This window comes from Lactuca virosa, chromosome 3 (assembly GCF_052849685.1).
Source record: "Lactuca virosa cultivar CGN04683 chromosome 3, Lactuca_virosa_CGN04683_v6, whole genome shotgun sequence".
NCBI classification, from domain to species: domain Eukaryota; kingdom Viridiplantae; phylum Streptophyta; class Magnoliopsida; order Asterales; family Asteraceae; genus Lactuca; species Lactuca virosa.
In genome coordinates, this window is record NC_136428.1 from 24,475,699 (window position 1) to 24,493,300 (window position 17,602).

Genomic DNA, 17,602 nt, shown 5'->3' on the forward strand with positions numbered 1-17,602 from the left:
GTCTATCTAGGTTTGATAATTTTAGTTTGTATGTTTTTAATTTTAAATTCTATTTTTTTGGTGTGTTTGTTGTTTTTTTGAATTTCTATGTTTTTATTTTAAGTTTAATGAATTTTTCGTTTTTAAAAAATGTTATGTTTGAAATATTTATTTTGTATATTTTAAAAAAAAAACATAAGTAGTATGGCAAGTGTGGCAACTCGTGCCTACCAAATGACAACGTTTGGTAAGAATGTGGCAAGTGTGATGCGGCGCTTACGTGTACCGTGACAAGTGTGGTATCACACCCACGTGCCTTATAGAAACTCTCGATTTTTTAGCTAAAGTTAGCTATGCCATTAAGACTTTTGGCTGTATTTGAATTCTTATTCTTGTTCAATCATTAAGCAACATCTACTTAATTTAATATTTTGTACATTTACTTATTTAAATACTAAATGTTTACATTATTTTAATATGGATGTGCTCGGCAAAACTGGCCGGTAGCAAGTAGGCGAGTAGCAGGTAGGCGGGTAACTGGTAGTTGATAGCGTTTTGTTAAACGCTACGTGATATATCTTTTAGATTTGGAGTGTTTTGTTTAAACTTTAAACTAAACACTAACAACTTGTAGTGTCAAACGGAGTTTTTTGTTCAAAATGAAGTGTTTTGCCAAACGTTAGAACCTAGAAACTCTCAAACAATTTGTGTCAAACACACCCTATATCTAATATTTACAACTTTTTAATGCAATACATATCATCGGGTTCGAGTTTGGGTTTGGAGTAGGGACAAGGGACCCGAGGGTTGTTTCTTAATTCGGGGATTCTTGATCACCTCGGATTCGGGTATTAGATTACCCATCAAGTATGAATTTTTTTCCCATCTCTTCCTACTCATGATAATACTAGTCACCTCGAGCTATGAGTTGATGCTAGTAGAGGTGTGAAGAAAGGAAAATTGTTTGGACGAGATTCTCCAGCGACCCCAAGTACACAAAATAAATATCGACCAAAGATTTTGTCGCAAATGTAAAATAACAACCATCATATAGCAAAGGATTTTGTGACAAAACTTTACCAACGGACTTGCAATAGATCTCTAGAAAAACAAAAGACCCTTAGCGGCACAATATTTCATAGCTGTTTTGTCGCAACTTTTAGTCGTTTTGAGTTTTATTTGCCAGTTATATGATCTTTTGCAACAGATAATCCGGCGTATAGAAAAATGGTTGCTAATGTCTAAAAAAGGTTACTATTTCGACACATTAGCGATGTTTTGCAGACAGAAAGTTCTCCTTGATCCGATACATTTCAGAAGTGAAGGGAGGATGGCATATTGGCATACGGCAAGGGGGCAACATAAAGGATGGGAGGGGTAGGTTTTTCGTTCTTTTGCAAATTAAAGAACACAATTATATTGTAGGTAATATTAAAAGGGACCATAATAATCAGATAAATATATTTTATTTTTATTTTTTCTGAATTATCGTCAGTTGGTTAACAACTCCAATCCGACAATGGACAAATACGAGTGTGGGTTACTGTCAATCATGTGGTACCGGGGATTACTTTATTTGTAGGGAGATCCGCATCTAGAAGACGTCACTTATATGATTTTTAATTATGTGGCTGTGGAAAAATAGCATACGTATCTTTTCATATGATTATTTTTATAAAATTAGTGTTATGTAATTTTATATAAAAGTTCGTCACGTGTTGATAACACAAAACTAACAATTTGAATTATAAAATGATTACATGTTTTTATGTTTGATATAAGACCAACGTTGAAATGGCAACAATTTTAAAAATAAAAGAAGAATAAAAATGATTACATGTTTTTATGTTTGATATAAGATCAACAGTAGTATCTCATATAGGACACAAAAACAAAAGAAGAATAAAAATGGCAACAATTTTAAAAATAAAATTTACAAAAACATTTGGGTCAGTGGAAGCCGCCACCTGAGATCAGCCGGCCGCCTGCTTTGCTCAATGAGTTTATCTTTGAAATATCTTGTTCGAGACTATGAGTTATAATATGGGTCTTTGTTGTCGGATGTTGGTATTTAAATTTTGCCTCTATGGACAAAATAACATAAATATTAAGCAATTATAACTTATAAGTCAAAGTCTACGACTCTAACTTAGAAAGCAGATGTACTGTTAAACGACCTGCAAAAGAAAGTGCTTTAGACTTCCATTTCTTAAATTTACATTTAAGCATTGGATAATCGGTTTTCCAGTGACAACTTATTTTCATGTTAACACCGATCGTATCCCAAGATAAAAGAAAAAATGTTTCAATTTAACAATTGAGAACCATGTGAGCTAACTCCACATTTTCAATACCAAAGCCAAAAACTTTGCTTTTAAAAAAAACTACCTTACGAAAACATCTAAGGGGTCTTTTGAGATTGAATAAATTAGTCATCCAACACTCCCTGATAAACATTATATCATTGATATACATCAAGTGAGATAAAGTACGCACACCATTAAGAAAATAAAAATACCTTTGAATAATTTCTTTTCAAGCGTCATCTTCATTACAACGTGAAAGTCTTCCATAGCTAAAATAAAAAGAAAATGGGACAACGGTTCTCATTGACGAACCTTTTTATCAAGGGAAAACTCCTTAGTTGGGAAGCCATTGGCAAGCACAGAAGCTCAACCACAAACAAATAAGTCATGAATCCACTATATCCATTTTTTTCCGAAAATTCACTTGAGCCAACATGGAATCGAGAAAATCCTAGGAAATATAATGGAAGGATATATCCAAATTAAATTCAAATTACATCATTTTCTTTTTGGTTTTCTTAACCCGTAACCATATAATTCGTTTGCAAGTAACTTATTGTGTAGGCAATGAATTTTTTGAGATGATAATTGGATAGAAGTTTGGAGATTATTCTTTTGAAGCATCCTATAAGACCTATCGGGCAAAAATATTTCAAAGATGTCGGTTCCCTAACTTTAGGATTAAAGAAATGAATGAGGCATTACACTCTTTTCTAATTGTCAAAAAACTCAAGAACACAATATGCACAACATCAACAGTTCTTATATCAATTGAGGACAAAGAACCAGTTGGTTTTCACAATACTTACAACCAAAACTCACTGCAAAAACTCTCAGAAACAACACTAAACCTAAACTAAAACAATCATACAAGATCTGGTGATTTACAGTGAAGAACAACAACGAGAGTATAAAACCCTAACCCTAACTCTGTATACAAACGAGAGAAAAAGATAGAGCTACAAGACTTTGTGAGTGAATTATGACCATTACAGATCCAGGAACAACTCTTATACTTCGGGTCAACAGAATCGAGTAGACCCATGGATCGGGTAAAGATTCGCGTGTCTTCCACCTGCAGATTACAAAAATACGACCCGCAACCCAAAACTATGCCATAATGTCACGACTAACCCTTTGACCAACATATTTAACAAAATATGCGTAATCACAGACTTCATGATATACAAAACATACCCTCATGACAAACACTATAACAAAATAAATAAATAAAAATAATGAGATTGAATTATTAAAAATATAATATTTTCAACATCCCCCACAATCGAATTATTTATTTTTACTACTAAAAACATCAACCAAACCTATTTTATTAACTAAAAATCAGTTTGATCAGATGATGATATTTTTACTAACTTTAAAACACCATTATAAATTTTTTCTCGAACAAAATGTAAGGTCCCGTTTTATAATTGCTAACTGAGAAAGTGCTGACTGGGAAATGTATGTCTGGGTAAAAAACTCTTACTAAGTAAGAAACTATGTTGTTTGATTGTACATCTGACTGAATTTGCTGACTAGTGAAAAATGATCATTTTACCCTGTGTATACAGTGATGGTTGAAGTTCCTGAATAATTATAAAAACATACAAAATGTCATACAAAATGTAAATACATACAAATCATTTAAAAATCCAAATAAAAGTTGTCATACAAACCAATTTAAATCATCACAAACTTATAAGTTCGGTATACTTTTTCTTTTCATTTTTCATTCTATATTTTATAAAAATCATGTCCAATTATTACCTCATAGGTCAGAGTACTACCAAGGAGTCAGGTTGTCGAAGGGTAACATTGGAAATGACATCATTTGCTGATAAAATGCATATTGCACAGGTCCTTGTTCAGAAAATGATATAACCTTCGTTGTCACATCCTAATATAAACCCAAAAGTAAAGAAAATTTTATGAACACCAATAATCAAGAATTATTCAAGAACAATGTTGCATTTGCACATCTATCATATATAATTTTTCACAAAACCCATAAAGGTAAAATAGTCAATTTACCTCTCCCGTACTTGAAACCGAATCACCTAAGAAAAAAACAATAAACAATGTTAGAAAAACTGAAAATCTTTATAAACTACACATTATATTACTTCAAGAAAATAAAAAATAAAAACTCGATAAATTCCTATAAATTATATCAATTTTCAGAATAAAAACCTGGTTCAAAACTCAAAAGTGTTTACAGACAAAATGTGGAAGAAAACCCCAAGCAGATAGAGACTTTGAGCCAACAACAAAACTCCACAAGATAATAAAAGCAAAATCAATGGAGTGATGGAGTGATCGGTGGGTGATTTTAAAATCGGAACCCAAACATTCAACAGGAAAATCAATTGAACAACATACATTCAAGAGAAAAATCAATTGAAACATGAAAGCTTTACATGTGAACGGTTATTTCATCATCTATAAATTCTGTGAACGCCCTCCTCACAATCAAAGCACCTTTCTCCGATTATCCCTTTCTAACAATCACAACTCTCAAGTCTGAAATATTACAACATCACAATTAGAATTTCGATTGTAAGTTTCTCTGTTGTTCATTCTTGTTGGAAGTGTTTCATCTTATAATTAGGGTTTTATTGCTTTTTATTTGTTTAATTGTGGCTCTCTCATAACCACTGATCTGCCACTGATAAAAAGGTAGAACAAATCAATTGAAACTCGGAAACAGCAAAATCACCACACATGGAAGCTTTACCTGATGAGAAGAGGCAGAAGGCGTCAATCGTTGGGTGGCAGAGGCATAAATCGTTGACGGTAGTTGCTGGTTGCGGGAGAAGAAGCGTGTCTATGGAGGCGTTGAAAGAGGAGTTGTAGGGAAAGGGCACAATTGGAAGACGTCCCATTCTCAGTCAGCCAATTTTCATCTTCTTACCGAGTCAGATTCGACTTTCCGAGTCAGACACACATAATTAACTTACCAAACAGGTTTAGCTGATAGAGTCAGCCAAAAATGTATGACCTGACTCGGTCAGACGAATATCAAACACAGCCTAAGTCAATTTCAAAATGTTTAGTTTTCTCATGAAAAATAAGATTCAAGGCTGAGTTAATAGTTGAATCATTATCACAATACACAGGAACCGGAGATAACCCTTTAATACCTAACTCAAACAGAACTTTTAACACCCAAATAATTTCACACGTTATAGACCCAAGTGCTCTGTATTCAGACTCAGTGGAAGATGTGGAAACAGTAGATTGTTTCTTACTTTTCCAAGAAAATAAGGAATTGTTAAAATAGACCATATATCCTGTAACAGGCCTACGAGTGGACAAACACTTTACCCAATCTTCATCAACATAAACTTTTAATTCAAAAGTATCTGACTTTGTAATTGATACTCCTCTTCCAGGATTACCTTTTAAATATCGCAATAGTCTAAAGGCAATCTTTAAGTGAGTCTTAGTTGGTTTATGCATATACTGACTAAGAAATTGAACACCATAAGAGATGTCAGGTCTGGTGATAGTAAGATAAATCAATTTTCCATTTAGCTTTTGAAATTAAGTAATATTTGACAACAAATTCTCACTTTTATCCATATCACCAGAATTAACAACTAAATTAGTTTCAATTGGAGTACTAACAGGCTTACAACCTAGCATACCATACTCATGAAAAAGTTCCAAACAATATTTTCTCTTATTTAAACAAAGACCATCAATAGTATAAACAACCTCAATTCCTAGAAAATATTTTAAAACACCAAGATCTTTAATAAGAAACTGAGTCTTTAAAAATTCTTTAACCTCATTCAACTCAGTTTCATGACTCCCAGTTAATATGATATCATCAACATAAACAGGTAAAATAGTAACAATATTTCCAACATTCTTGGTAAACAAGAGATAATCATTAACATTTTGCTTAAAACCAAATTTAAACAAAGTAGAACATAATTTTTCATTCCACATTCTAGGAGCTTGCTTAAGACCATATAAGGACTTAACCAATTTACATACTCTAGTATCATTTTTAGTATGATAACCAGGAGGAAGAGACATATAAACATCTCCAGAAAGATCCACATATAAAAAAGCATTATTAATATCTAGTTGATATAGAGGCCATGAATTAAAGACAGATAAGGAGATAACAATACGAACTGTAACAATTTTTGCAACAGGTGAAAAAGTTTCTTCAAAATCAATTCCTTCTCTTTGGTTAAACCCTTTAGCAACTAACCTAGCTTTATAACGTTCAACTTCTCCATTAAATTTATATCTAATCCTATAAACCCATTTACACCCAATAGGTTTTCTTTTTTTAGGAAGAGAAGTTATATCCCAAGTGTGATTACGATAAAGAGCTTCCATTTCTTCATTCATGGCTCTGACCCAGTTGGGATCAGAGGAAGCCTCTTCAAAATTTTTAGGTTCAACAGTCTTGTTTAAATTTGACACAAAACATTTAGTATCATTATCAACAAAAGAATGGTTAGCAGACCTTTCTATACCATATTTATATTTACCCTCAACAATATAATCAGAAAATTTAGCAGGCATGTGACACTCTCTTCTAGACCTGGATGACCTAACAGCTTGTTCAAGTGAAGGCAAGTTAAGAGAATGACTACTTTCCTCAGAATTAAAAAAAGGAGTTGCAACTGAACCTCACCATCCCACTAGGTTTCAATTCTTAAATCATCCAAGTTAATAGAATGATTATTATATTCATTGACATTAATATCATCATAGGAAAAGGATCACAAGGACCACCATTGTTAAGGGACAAGTCAACATATGTTGACCTCAATTTATAAGGAAAGACAGATTCGTAAAATTTTACATCTCTGGAAATAAAAGATGAATTAGTGTCAAGACTAAAAATTTTGTATGCCTTTTTCAGGGCCGGTCCTGAGGATTCAAATGCCCAGGACGAGCCGAAAAAAAGGCCCTTAGGCCTTAACGTGCAACAAATTCAATTATATAAACTAAAGTTTGTTTAAAACGACGATAAACTTTATAGCAATAAACGTTTTAGACACGATTTTTAAAGTCTAATGACCAAACTAAAAATGAAGTGAAAGTATGTTACTATTTGTTGCAATTTACCCTTGAGCTAGTCAACATACTCTGTCATATTTTCAACAAAAAAAGCTCTTGGACTAGATGTTTTTCTATGTATCAAATCAATAATAACATTTATTTATATATCTATCTATCTATCTAAAACCAGTTGACATAGAGTTTAAAGACTTAAAAAACAAAAAAATTTGGCTGAAAGAATAGAAAGTTTAAAGGTTGATTTTAATGGTGAAAAAACATATTAAATGTTGTAAAAAAGGGCTTAAAATGCTGTAAAAACCGGGTTTACAATGTTGTCAAGATTCCGACTTAAAATGCAGTTAAAAATCTCTTTAAATGTTGTTGAAAACTGATTTAAAACGTTGTCAAAAAATATTAAATAGAGTTTAGGTTCTAGAAGGTATGATATAGATGAATTTTGTTCAAGTAATATTAGGTTATACAGGGTAGGGATGAGATTTAGAACCGGAAAACCAGACCGGAACCGGAATTGGACCGGAATCGGAACCGTTAGAACCGGAATGTATAGAACCGGTTCCGGTTCCGGGTTTAAATATTGGCTTTATCCGGGTTCCGGGTAATTCGGGTTTGGGTCCATCGGGTCCGGGTAAAGCGGGTCTAAAAACCGGAACTGTTGTTAGGAACCGGAACCACTTTTAGGGCCGGAACCGGTTTTTTGTGAAACGTTTAAAAGATGCATATCACATTCGTTTCAATTCTGATTGACATGCGGTTTTTTCCAACATGTAGTTTAGAGTTTGTACTTGATTTTAGACTATAAATTTGCCATGTTTAGTTTTATATTCATTGACTTACAGTCCTCCAAAGTCGAGATATCAAAGCTGAAAGTTTTTAGTTTTTCAGTTTTTTTGTATTTTGTGAAAGTTTTAAAACATGCATATCTAATTCGTTTGAAGTCGGATTGACATGTGGTTTTTTCCAAATTGTAGTTTAGATTTTGTACATAATTTTAGACTACAATTTTGTCATTTTTGGTTTAATATTCAATGATTTACAGTCCCCCGAAGTCGACATATCAAAACTGAAAATTTTCAACTTTTCAGCTATTTGTTTTTGTACTTTGTATTCTGTGAAAATGTTAACACATGCATATCTCATTCATTTGAAGTCGGATTGACATACGGTTTTTCTAGAGTGAAGTTTAGAGTTTGTACTTGATTTTAGACTATAATTTTGTCAATTTTGGTTTCGTATTCAATGAGTTACAGTCCCCCAAAGTCGGGATATCAATATGAAAATTTTCAAATTTCAACCCACTAAGTAGTAAGTAATTACCAAAAAATTCCGGTTTTTCCGGTTCTAAACCCACTTTATCCGGTTCCAACCTATCCACTTTGATGTTTCCGGGTTTTCCGGTTCTAGACCCACTTTACCCGGTACCGCACCCGGAACCGAACCGGAACCGGGTCCTATATACCGGTCCGGTTTCCGGTTCTATAAAATCCTGTTAACCGGTTCCGGGTTTTCCGAGTCCGGGTCCATCCGGTCCGGGTTTGGACCCACTTTCATCCCTAGTACAAGGTATGTTATATTTTTGTACATCGTCATTTAGCTTTGCCTTTGAAGGTCAAAACAAAGACCATCTTGTTCAAGCTTTTGACATTAAATAACTCCTTCCTTTAAACAAATTACCCTTGATATGTTCAATTTTCCATTTACCCTTTCAAATAACTTTTTAAACGTCATTTATATAAACAACAGTTAATGGGAAAAAAACATCCTCTTAGTCCTAAACAAAACAATGAAAAAAGAAGTAAGCATTGCCCTAACAGTTAGAACATAAAAAAAATGCAAACCTTGTTGTTAACTTGTTATGAGATAATAGTGTAACAAGGTTCACAACAATTTTAACAGTAGGCAGTAGCAAGTTGACCCAGCTGAATCTTATTCAAGTTTCAACAACATAGATATCATTAAGAAGAATTTCAACTTCTACATCTATCAATTCTAATAAAGATCAGATAGTATACCAAGTTTAACATGTTATGGATATGAATATTGGAATGCTATAAAGGATAATAAAAGAACCTATGTAAGACTGTAACCCATGGTCCATGTATGCATCTAAGGATGGAATCACCAAAGGCATCTGCTAAAGATGAATTCTCCAAAGAAATAAGAATTTCAGATTTCTGACAAAGTGATAAACATAATCTGATAAGTGATAAAATGATAAACATTAACATTACTAAATACTAGTGATTAGAGTGATTTCTGATTCAAGGTTGCCCATCGGAACAAAAACCTAATTCCCGATTCAAGGCTGATAAATTATAACAAAAAGAAAAATAGAAAAATTAATACCAGAATATCGTTGATTTTAGTCTTTAGAAGGCACAACTGGAACTGGTTTCGTTAATTACGTTGTCTTCTCAACTGGATTTTGGAATAGCAACTTCTGCTGGTGCGTGGTTGACTGGTTGAATACGATGATGAATTGGTGATTGATGCGAGTTTCCGTTAGTCGATTAACAGTATTATAAAAAAAAATGGGCCCCTAAAAAAAGGGGCCATGTGCACATTCCCATATTGCCCCTGCCTATCACCGGCCCTGGCCTTTTTGTCAGCAGAGTATCCAAGTAAAACACATTTATCAGCATGTTCAGAAAATTTATCACTAACATTAAGTCTAACAGCAAAACAAAGGCAACTAAAACCTCTAAGATGTTCAAAAGAAGGAATTCGTTTAAAAACAAGTTCATAAGGTGATTTTCCATTTAAATATGAAGTAGGCATAATATTTATCAAAAAAAAATGAGGTAAGAACAGCATCTCTCTAAAATTTAATAGGAATCCCAGATTGAAAAAGCAAGGACCTGGCAACATTCAGAATGTGTCTGTGCTTTCTCTCCACAACTCCATTTTGTTGTGGAGTATAAGGTCAGGAAGTCTGATGTAATATACCAATATCAGTACAAAAAGACTTCATACGAACATTAACAAACTCAGTACCATTATCTGAACGAATAATTTTTATTTTTGAATCAAACTGATTAAGTAAAATTTTTGAAAAAGAAACAAAACATTCAAAAACCTTTTCTTTAGATCTTATAAGAAAAACCCAAGTAGCCCTTATGTAATCATCCACTATAGTCAAAAAATACTTAAATCCTTCACGAGTAACAACTCTATAGGGTCCCCACAGGTCTAAATGAATTAAATCACCAAGACAAACAGTGTTATGTTGACTGACAGGAAAAGATTCTTTAGATTGCTTAGCCTTATGACAGACATCACAAGGAGGCAAAGACTCATTACTTAAGTTTAGTTTCTCCTTTAAGGAACCTAAAACTTGATCAGCAGGATAACCAAGACGACTATGCCATGTAAGTTTGGAAACACAACATTTAGGACTAGGTATATTAGAAGAAACACCTGATGGCAAATAGTCAAGGTAATATAAACCCCCAGACTTTCTACCAGTCTCCACCATCTCCTTTGACAGAGAATCCTAAATTTTACAGTTATGCTCAGAAAAAACAACCTAATAATTATTGTCTTTACAAAGCTTATGAACAGATAGAAGATTAACATTAAAATCAGGAACAACAAATACATCAAACAAGGTAAGATTAGATGACAACTTAAGATTTCCAATTTTATTAATCTTAGTAGAGGATCCATTTGGATGTTTCACAAGAAGGTTGAGTTTAGATACATCCACAATCTCATTGAGCTGAGATTCAGAAGCAATCATATGTTGATTAGCTCATGAATCAACCATCCAACTCTTAGGAGTACTAGAACAGAAAATAGTGTTAGAACATTAAAACAAAGGAATACCTGCCATATTAGCAATAACAGCAGCATCATCACTAGTAGAGGTTTCACTGATAAGACGAAGAACCTTACTGCACTGTTGATAAGATAGTGAACATCACTTCCAGAAGCAGAGTCTGATGAGATAGAAGAAGAACTGCTAGAAGCCATAGAAGAGGAATTAATAGAAATAGGATTGGTCTGATTATTCTGACTATTTCCACTGTTTCTTGGTTTAAGATAACCTATTACTTTATAACACCTTTCAATTAAATGACCCTTAAGACCATAGTGTTTGCACTGTAAGTCTTGATTTCTAGACCTACCCTAATTCTGATTTCTTTTAAAATCATTAGCCTTGCTATTAAAAGCAGAAACCTTTGGAATTATTACCAGAAGACAAAGAACCCTTCTTCTAAAGAGATTCTTCTCTAGACAAAATGGAAAAGGCAGATTTGACATTAGGAAGAGGACTCATTAATAGAATATGACTTTTGACTTGAGTGTAGGTATCATCAAGACCACTAAGAAACTGCATTAACTTCAACAGTTCTTATATCAATTAAGGACAAAGAACTAGTTGGTTTTCATGATATTTACAACCAAAACTCACTACAAAAACTCTCAGAAACAACACTAAACCTAAACTAAAACGATCATACAAGATCTAGCGATTTACAGTGAAGAACAACAACGAGAGTATAAAACCCTAACCTTAAATCTGTATACAAACGAGAGAGAGAGAGAGAGAGAGATACAAGACTTTGTCAGTGAATTATGACCATCACAACTCCGGTAACAACTCTTATACTTCAGGTCAATAGAATAAGTAGGCCCATGGATCGGGTAAAGATCCGCGTGTCTTCCACCTTCAGATTACAAAATCACAAGTCGCAACCCAAAACTATGCCATAATGTCACGACTAACCCTATGAGCAACATATTTAACAAAATATGCTTAATCACAGAATTCATGATATACAAAACATACCCTCATGAAAAAAACTATAACAAAATAAATAAAAAATAAATAATGAGATTGAATTTTTAAAAATATAATACTTTCAATACTAATGTAGCCTCGAATGTTTTTATAGCATTCACAAACTCTACATGAATCATATCCCAAGAGTCTTATGAATTTAACATGAAGTCGTTGGGTCCAGGTGATTATCACTAGAACAACTCCAAACGGCAGTTTTATTTCCGCAATTATGAATTCCTCAACAAAAATTGCTATCCCATGGGTCAAGTTTTCAAACAGGGGATTGCTAAATTTCAACCTTTGGCCCTTGATTTTTGTGAACTTGGCTGAAAAAAAAACAAAAACTACTTTTTTATGTTATCGGGTTCATCCTCCAAAAACATGTTGAGTTAAGGTATTTATTCTCGTGCGTCTTTTGTTTCCACTGACAAATCTATGGAAGAATGAAGTATTTTCATCTCCCACTGTATCCCATTTGAGACGTGCTTTTTTGCTTCAAGTCTAAATTTTTCAAGTGTTCCAAATGATGAAGCCTTTGTGTTCCATTTCGATTCGGCTTTCAATTCAATGTCTTCACTTTTCTTTTTGAGCTCATTAAACTCCATTTTATCTCTTTTGGAAACTTTCACTTTCCAATTTTGAGAGCTCTTTAACCACTTGTAGTTTCTTGAGAAGAATCAAGTGTGGGCATGTTGAAATTATTTTCATTCCTTACGTTTTATAAACTCACTAAACGAATATCCGCGCGTTGCGCGAAATAAAATTATACGGTTAAATTTTTGGTAATCATAAGTTATTGAAAATATTTATGTCATTTTTATTAACTATAAAATAATAATAATTACATTTAGTTGATGCAAAATTATAATTAATTTGAACAATAAATAATATAACACTTATTAAAATCAAATCATATAATGGTGTCTGCTCACACTTTACGTGTGTATAAAATTAGTTGTGGTGACTTACTAAGACATGTTGAAGATATGATAAATAAATTATTGACCCATATTTAAATTAGTTGTGGTGACTTAGTAAGACATGTTGAAGATATGATAAATAGCCTGATATTTGCATTGAGGGATTATTCGGGTATGGAACCCTCATTAAGGAAGTTCTCTATCCAGAAAAAATAGTTATAGTACTCACTATTTTAATTAACTATTGTTATAGTTTATTAAATTTTAATTTTTTTATGATGTTTTAATTTCATCATGAATATTATTTAAATTATCAACAACTGTTTTTAATGTAACATAATTTATTTTATAATTTCATGTTATTTTCAACTATTATTATTATTATTATAAATAAATTTAAAAACAACTTAATTGAATTTTAGTTATTATATTTATCGTATTTTGTAATTAACTTTCAACTATTTTAAAAAAACATATGTTGGATTTTTATTACTTTAGTTTTTAAACTTTACACTATATTTTTAAGTCTGTTTGATATATTAATTTAGGTTATGCATTTAACATTATATTGAAGTGAACAAATTTAGGATACCATATTGATTAATCAAGAAGTCTTCAATTTATGATAATGTTTATAATTAACAACATATTTAAGTTGATAAATTAAATATATTATGAATATGAAGAGTTAGGAGTTTCAAAATGATGTGGTAAAAGAAAAAAAAAATGTTTCCTAGATTATTTAAATTATCAACCACTATTTTTAATGTAACTTAATTTAATTTATAACTTTATGTTATTTTAAATTAGTTTAAAAAAACTTAATTGAGTTTTAGTTATTATAAAAAATAGTTTATGGACATCTTTTAGTTAATGCGACTTTTAGATTTAAGATTTTTATATTTATCATATTTAATATTTTCTTTTTAACTATTTTAAAAAATATACGTTGAATTTTTAAAACTTTATTTGATATTTTGGTTTAGGTTTTAATTTTTACACTATATTTTTAAGTTTATTTAATATATTAATTTAGGTTATGTATTTAACACGATATTGAAATCAACAAATTTAATATATCATATTGATAATTTAAGAAGTCTTTCATTTATGATAATGTTTATAACTAACAATATATTTAAGTTAATAAATTAAGTAGATTATATGGAAATATAAAAAGTTTGGGAGTTTCAAATTAATATGGTGAAAGGAAAAATGATTTATTTATAATATAGTATGATTAGTATGATCAATTATTAACCATGGTTGTAAAATTGGAAAGGCGGAGGATCAAAATCGGTAAAAGCACCAAGTGGACCAACTAAATGATGATTTGAGATTTATCTTGGAAGGGCTAGAACTGGTTTGGAAGGCCATTTATCTATTAAAGATCCACGAGCCAAAAATATATTAATTTTATTTAAGTTTTTCCATCTTCACTCATGACTCATCCATGTGTATATCCCCACATATTATATTCATGTAAATTTGCATCTCTAATGAATTTATTGAACTTTGCTAGAGCTTTACTCGCACAAAAAAGAAAGAAAAACGGTCCTCGTTACTTATTCTAACTTCTTTTAAATCCACCATGAGAAGTTACGTGCTATTAGAGTCAAATTAGGGTGGATACCAAATCTTTCCGAACATTATTCATTTCCACCCTATTTCGGGAGGCGTAAAATAATAATAATATTTTCTTTCAACACCAAGTCAATAACAAGAGACAACAATCAAAAAATTATTTTCTATCACTTTCCATATGGAACAAGGAAGGGTTCCAAATACAAAACAACTCACTGATCTCCCCTTTGCTTTGATAAAGATAAATACAAATTCATCATAATCCCAGTTCAAATAAATAAGGATATCTTTAACAGCAATCATTTGAGTCTCATACAAGCAAATAAAATTAGACAGAGTTTCTTTTAATAGCTCTAACATTTTCAGCTTTGTCAGAGCTCCCAAACCCCTTGTATTTAGGTTAGATGAAGTCGACTCGGTGCAGCTAGGCAAATGCCGACGTGTCTTCGGCGAGCACTGTGCCCCCAACTCGCTAGGAGGGTTAACTCGACAACCGGCGAGAGAAAGTGTAATTGTTTTTTTTTTCTTTTTTTACCACTTAAAAAAATACCCCATTTTTAAAATATAACCGTTTCTTCAAAATTTCAAATTTTAAATCATTCATCAACTACTATAAATATCAACAACCTTCTTTATTTTCCATCACATTTATGTTAGTGTAAGGACTTCGTTTTTCTTCTTGAAAGTTTCCTGTAAAGAAAAAATTAGTAGCAAACGTGGTGGCTGAGGCTCGAGTTGGACTCGATTCCCTTAAACAGATTCGCCGTCTGTTCCCAGGGTACAACAACCTTAACAGTGGTGTACTGTCGGATATTTCACTTGCCTGAAAGAGTCGCCGGAAGCAGAAGTACAAAGAAGGAGGAGAAAGAAGAGTATTTTCATTCGTAATTAATGCATCCGTTACAAAATTCAAAATAGGGACCAAAACTGTCAAGTTTAGCAAAAACTACCCTCGTTTTCGGAGCTGCATTCGTGTCCGCAGGTCGCGCCCATGCACAAGTTCGGTGTTTTTGGTCTACGAAATCCAAGATTTGCACCCCCCCAGCGCGCGGGTAGGAATTGTAGTAAAACCATAGACACAAGCTTGTAAGCATTTCATGCATTCAAGCTTATAAATCTTGTTGAGTTTGGTCTTTCTACCAATGTGGGACTCATTCTCACATTCATCCCTTTTTGCTAAACTTATTCTCAAATACCCTTCTTTGAGTATTGATATCTCATTCACATATACTCCATTTTGGACATATAATATATCGTTTCGAAGTCCTCGTGGAGGAGAACACAAACCCACTTAGAGTTAGTTATATATACAACATATGTATATATTTATATATGTCCAAAGTTAGTAAAAATATAAATATTTATACTAAATTTTCCAACAATCCCCCACATGAATGGAGATCGATCTCTGCACATCCAATTTCCAAACGAAATTTTCAACAGTTGAATCCTGCATAAGATAGGTAGGTATTACCCTTTGAACCCTCCCTTAAGATGTTACACTTAATCTCCTAGCAGTTAGTAGATCTCGATGTTTTTGAACTAAGCTGCCATTTATGTAGACGAGAATGTAAATCTCACAGGACTCTTCCTGACAAGGCCATATCCTCATAGACGTGTTCGTTTTGGTCATGAATACTAACCTGGTTCTGCAAGAGCTTTACGAATTGTGCCCCTATAATTCCCTTCGAAGCGACCCCACTTCTCTCTCACATAGGTGATTCCAATAATCATTAAAAACCATATGTTTAGCCTAATTTTGTCACTACGTATAGGAATGGACTAGGAAGTAGTGTTAACTCTCCCCCACAGTGACCTGCCTCACTCATACAATTAGGTTCTCCTTTTGAACCCAAATCTTGGGATCTCCAGTCTTCTGGGTAATGTTTCCTTCGTATGAATTTATTCATTCATGGGCTTTAGTCTCATTCCTCTTGATGACTTATAAACTACATCTCTACTCAAGCCTTTTGTAAGTGGATCCGCAATGTTATCTTTTGACTTTACCCAGTCAACCGTGATAACCCCCGTAGAGATTAGTTGTCGTATCGTTTTATGTCTACGTATAATGTGCCTTGATTCCCCATTATACATTGTCCTTTGAGCTCTACCAATTGCCGATTGGTTATCACCATGTATACATATGGCCATTACCGGCTTAGGCCATTCAGGAATGTCCTCTACAAATTGACGTAGCCACTCCGCCTCTTCAGCACAAATATCTAAGGCGGTAAATTCAGATTCCATTGTGGATCTAGATATAACTGTTTGCTTAGATGATCCATGCTACAGCAGCACCTCCAAGTGTAAACACATATCCACTTGTAGACCTGGAATCTTTTATGTCAGATATCCAATTTGCATCTGTGTATCCTTCGATAACTGTTGGATGTCTGCCATAATGCAGTCCATATTCTCGCGTGTATCTTACATACCTTAGAAACCTAGTAATATTCTTCCAGTGTTCATAACTGGGTTTACTAGTGTATCTACTTAGTCTGCTCACATCATATGCTAAGTCAGGTCTGATACAACTCATTAGATACATCAGACTGCCAATAATTCTTGAATATTCCACTTGATTAACACCTTCACCTCTATTTTTACGTAGATGTTGACTAGTGTCAATTGGAGTTCTAGCTATGCTAGTATCTCCCTTAGCAATTTTTTCAAGAATCTTATCCATATAGTGTGTTTGACTTAAAATCAAACCACTTTGGGTTCTTGTGATCTTGACTCTAAGAATCACATCCGCTAAACCCATGTCTTTCATGTCGAACCTGGATTTCATCATATCTTTGGTAGATCTTATTATCTTGTCATCACTCCCAATGATAAGCATATCATCAACATATAAACACAAGATGACATACCCATGAGTGGTGCTTTTCACATAGATACACTTATCACACTCATTGATTCTAAAGCCACTTTCCATCATGACTTGATCAAACTTTTGATGCCATTGTTTTGGAGCT

General features: G+C 32.9%; 1 protein-coding gene across 1 annotated transcript; it reads right to left on the bottom strand.

The window, feature by feature from the left end:
* Window positions 1–16,526: 16,526 nt before the first annotated feature.
* Window positions 16,527–16,871, bottom strand: LOC145163358 (uncharacterized). Its single transcript, XM_079082197.1, has one exon. The coding sequence runs from the start codon at window positions 16,869–16,871 to the stop codon at window positions 16,527–16,529; it is 345 nt and encodes a 114-aa protein (XP_078938323.1).
* Window positions 16,872–17,602: the final 731 nt, after the last annotated feature.